Consider the following 5,232-nt stretch of genomic DNA (forward strand, 5'->3'; position numbering starts at 1 on the left):
TATATATATATGATCTTATGTTCTTAGATTAGACATAATATGAACGAGTTTTGTTGAATATAAATAAGAGCGGCCTCGTATGGTCCAATACCTTCCTTTTGTAGTTTTTTCATTATTTTGTTTCTATACCTTTTGGAAATGAGCATACAAAGATATAAAATACATCAGTACCAACTGAAACGTGAAACAATGGATGTAAATTCGGAAAGATAGACACAGGAAAATCACACGAAAATACTGGTTTTGAAATAGTGTGTTTAATCTATTAAAGACATAACTATTAACGCAATAGATGTTGATTCATGTATAATTCAAATTCATATATACCTCATGAAACACTCCAGCGATCCAATATCCGGTATAATAATTTTTTCCTGAAATCTACTATCACATTTCTAAACTACTATTTACCCAGGTATTTTCTCAATCAAACAATCCAATTTACTAACTGCTCTTATATTTACAGCTTTATTTATATTCCTTTTGTTATACCCCTTTCAGTAAATTGAATACTTTTATCAAGTTACCCGTTACTCTAGCGGGACCAATTACACCTGTCCCTACAATCTCACCTTTACCCTCCCGCGGCCAATATAAGCTGCTACTGGAAGCATAATCTTCTTGACAGTTGTGGTGGTGGGTCGTTGTGATGTAGTTGTAGAGTGGTGCAGATTCTTCTACCAACATGTATAATGGCATTGGACTACAAACAGCCCGAGGGTCAGGCACTAATGGTTATGTGCAACGAAATCTTGCCCTAATTCGCAGCATTAAAAACAAGATTGATTTTCGCACAGAAGAGGAGTTACAAATGTTAGAAGATCAGAGAACCCAAGGTCCCAATGCTGAAATTCGTGAACATGCGCGCAAACGAGCTCTTGAGTTAAAGTGTGCTGAAATGGAAGATGTAATGAGGGAACAAGGGTACAGCGAGAAGGAGGTGCAGGAGAAGGTGGAGGTGTTCCGCGCCATGCTGATGGAGCGGGACCAGGCCGCCCCTGGCACCAACCACATCCCCAGAGACCAGTTCGGCAGACCTGATGTACGTGAAACCCATGCCGTTGCTGAAGCACAGCAGGAGAAGAACTCGCGTCTGAAAGAGACCTTTGGCATTTCTGAGTTTTTTGTAGAGGGTTCATCCCTAGACCCTAACAGAAAGGCAAAAGTGGACTTGGCTCGGGCAGCGGCAGCGGAGAAACAGAAGGCAACATTAGAGGGGTTAGGGACTGAGACTGGCAAGAAGTACGGGTGGATCCACACTCCGTCTCCTTCTCCAGAACGATCCAACAAGAAAGACAGAAAAGACAAGAAGAAGAAAAAGAGGAGCCGTGATCGGTCATCAAGTGCTGAATCTCGTAAAAAACATAAGTCCAAGAAGAGCAAACAGCCAAAGTTACCACCGAGAAGGGTCTAAAAGCCACTAGGCCCTCAACCTGCACAACATTAAATAGTGCTCCCACTGAACTGAACGCTCTCTGGCCAATGCTCAAAACTTTGGTCACTGAGTTAATCGAAAGTCTGCTGTCTTCACATGGAATCAAGCAAACCACAGAGACTCGGAAGACAATTGAGCACAAACTCAAAAAATTCGAAGATGTAATATCCACACCGTCAAGACAGCAGGGCAAGAGGCACCCCCATAAAAAGCAGATCACTCGAGTCCAGCTCGTCGGAAAGCGACATTGATGAGGCAATTTCAGGACCATTAAGAACCTATACCCCAATTGCAACTTCCATGGCGTGTTCATCAGACTCCATGGATACCACGGAATTATCAGCACATTCCAAGAACCTAGAATTCTAAAGATCCTGCAATGGAATGCGCAAGGACTGCGCACTAAATTGCAACACTTGCAATGCATAGCAGCAACCAAAGGCATAGACATCCTGATACTACAGGAGAGCTTGCTTCGAGCCGGATTAGAACCTAATATCTCAGGCTATCGAGGCTTCTTCCTTCCATGGATCAATGGGCAATCCAGGGGATGTGCAATCTATGTAAAATGTGACCTGATCTCCAAATCCATAACCAGCCCACCCAATTGTGGAGCAGGGACAGAGGTAATGGGAGTCACCATTGAGCTAAGACACGACAAACTTGAAGTGTTCAATGTGTACAGGTCTCCACAAGCCGAAATGGATCTCTGTGTTATTAGGACACGCGACAACAACAAACAATCATTTGTGGAGATTTTAATGCCCATCATCGATTGGCACTCGGCTCGAACAAAACAAATGAAGCCGGCATACACATTACACATCTACTAGACCAGCTTCCAGAAATACAAACCTAAACAAGAATGAACCTACCCACATCCAAGGAGGCAGATTAGACCTAACCTTCGTTTCAGCCTCCCTAAGAGATGCAGCAACATGGTCAGTTGAGCCCACACTCACAAGCGACCACTATGGGGTCCAAATTGATCTTCAGTTAGACCTACCCACCCCACCTCCGCCTCCATCTGAAGCCTGGAACTTTGCTTTAGCAAACTGGGACCGATTTCAAAACCTCATTTCAGAGTGGCAAAGAAACTATGATCTTCCCGAAGACATTAATCAGGCAGAACAAGAATTTGTCAAAGAATTTGTGATTCAAAATGCAGCCAACCACTCAATCCAACTGAAAAAACAGTCCACCGGACACCATAAAGATCATTGGTACTATTGCGAACGTGTCAAAGAACTCAACCATATACTCAATAGAACAAGAAAGCTATACAAAAAGCAGCCAAGTGACCGCAACAGGATCTTACTTTGTGAGGTCAAGGAACATGTACATCGAGAGACCAGACAAATAAAAGAACAAAAGTGGCTAGAATGGTGTTCACACCTGAATGAACACACCTCTCTCGGAGAGATGTGGCAGCAAATTCACCGGGCCAAAGGGAATAAAACACCTAAAGCTCCACACCCCAAAGATCCTCAACAGGAAGCCGAAGTACTGGCAACCAGGTTTGCAGAGAGAGCAGCCAGCAGATGTATTAGCAGTACAGACCGGACTAGAGGAAGAAATGTGGCAGAGAATCCTTACAGCATGTGAAGAAGTCTTTGACACTAATGCCCCCTTCACACTGGATGAGCTCAATCGGGCTAAGAAAAACTCCAAGGATACATCCCCTGGAGCCGACAAAATAACCTATAAAATGATTAGAAACCTCGGCCCAGAGGGAGACGCTGCATACCTAAGGTTAATTAATTTAGCCTGGACTTCTCAAACTAGACCTTCTGCTTGGAATAGAGCAGACATAGTGCCGATCCCAAAACCCAAAGATCCAGCTAATCCCAGGCCCATCTCCAAAGCTGTGCAGCCAAGACGGCTGACAGAATGGCACTCAACAGACTGGAGTGGAAAATGCCTAAACTGCACCATGATATGTATGCCTATAGAAGAGGGGTTGGCACAGTGGAATGTATTACAACTCTGTTAGCCCACTTGAATGACAGACCAGGAATGCTGATATTCCTGGACCTCGAAAAAGCCTTTGAACTGGCTAGCGCCCCAGCTATTCTCTGCTGCCTCATTGACAAAGAGGTCAGAGGCAACCTGCTCTCCTGGACCAAATACTGTCTCATAAACAGAGAAGCAAGAGTAAAACTTCATGGCACAGTCTCTGAGAACAAAAGACATGAAAATGGTACACCGCAATGAGGTATTCTTAGCCCTCTTCTCTTCAACTGTTTAATGGAAAGAATAATGAGGTTGAAACTCCCACATCACTGCAGGCTGCTAAACTACGCGGACTACTTTGTCATCATCATAAAAGGAAGGGATGCGGCGCGCCTTGCACCCAAATGCTTAGACTGCATCAGTAAAGAGGCAAAACAGATTGGGATCAAACTCAACCCCCTCAAAGTCAAAGGTCATGCCCATAAAAATAGCGAAGCCCAACATCCAACTCTTTGGATGGAGGCTTTGGTGGTTGGACTAGGCCAAAACAATGGAAACTCTTGGGTTGCAAGAGCAGGAAAAGTCCTAAACAGACTACATTTAAAAAACATGATTCTTGATAGAGAGGGTGATCATCCACACCCAAATTACACTCCTTCCGCGCCGTGGGAAGAGCCTACTTTCAAAATAGTAATAGAAAGTCTCCCAATGAAAAAGGCTGCCTATGATCCGACAATCCTAAGGCGCATAATAGAAGAGCAAATGTATAGCATAGCAGTAGCAGGAGCCACTCACATCTTCACAGACGGATCGGTGGACACAGAAAAAGAGAGTGCTGGCGCTGCTCTTTGCACGACCAGTGTTCAGGCATATTGGAGACTGGGAGGACTAGTATCATCAACCCAAACTGAGCTGTTCGCCATACAACAGGCATTCGCATATGTGATTGCACAAAACACTCAAAATGCAATCATACACACAGACTCAAAAGCTGCACTTCAAATACTAGGAAAAAAACAGGGGAAAGATAATGTGTAAATAATTACCACCATTTTGTATCAAGGAGCAGTCGCTAAAGGCAAAGGCCTCAACATAACTTTAAACTGGATCCCATCCCATATTGGAATCCCATTAAATGAAAAAGCTGATGAAATTGCTAAATTGGCAACTCGTCATCCTGTGATACATAAAACAATTCAACCCAGCCTAGAGAACATAAAAAACATCATCACCAAAAAACTCTCACATCTCAACAAAGCCTACCTGCACCAGAGAATAGCTGAAGGTTCGCCATCTGCAACATGGTATCTTCAGGCAACCAAATTAGAAAGGTTAAATATCCCAAAAGGAATCCACAGGGAAATAGCAGTTAGGCTATATAGACTACGTCTAGGTTACAGATGCAACTGGGAGATTGGTGAACCCCGACAGAGAGAGTGCATCTGCTGCCAAACTGTCACAGAAAAGTCATTACTTCACTATCTTCTGGAATGTGAAGCAACCAATGACCTTAGAAGAGCTTTAAGAGTTCCTGAATCATGCATTGGCCACCCTGAAGCCATCAACACAGCCACTCTCCTGGTCAACAAAGGTGTCCAGCAGCTGGACAGCCTCATAAAGACTGTGAAGCAGTATCCTCCCCCGCGATAACAGCTTGATGGTTAAATGCAACCTCAGAACACTGGGAAAAAAAATTGAACCACTTACGGGCTATTCATGCCCGTGCCACCTCTTGGGTGGCTTAATCTTTATCAATCAATCAATCCTCATCACACACGGGAGGCATCTCCCGTCACACAGGGTGCAGTCGCACCTCCACAGATCTCCAGTATCATCTATTGATA

General features: G+C 44.0%; 1 protein-coding gene across 1 annotated transcript; it reads left to right on the forward strand.

Annotated features, from left to right (window-relative positions):
- Positions 1-630: 630 nt before the first annotated feature.
- Positions 631-1,414, forward strand: LOC123760161 (serine/arginine repetitive matrix protein 2). Its single transcript, XM_045745670.2, has one exon. It carries the CDS (start codon positions 686-688, stop codon positions 1,412-1,414), a length of 729 nt encoding a protein of 242 aa, XP_045601626.2. The 5' UTR covers positions 631-685.
- The last annotated feature ends 3,818 nt before the right edge of the window (positions 1,415-5,232 follow it).

The sequence above is a fragment of the Procambarus clarkii genome, chromosome 16 (assembly GCF_040958095.1).
Source record: "Procambarus clarkii isolate CNS0578487 chromosome 16, FALCON_Pclarkii_2.0, whole genome shotgun sequence".
Taxonomy (NCBI): domain Eukaryota; kingdom Metazoa; phylum Arthropoda; class Malacostraca; order Decapoda; family Cambaridae; genus Procambarus; species Procambarus clarkii.

What these genes read in the sequence shown, in the direction of transcription:
- LOC123760161 (XM_045745670.2), top strand. Translation starts at nt 686, where the DNA reads ATGTATAATGGCATTGGACTACAAACAGCCCGAGGGTCAGGCACTAAT.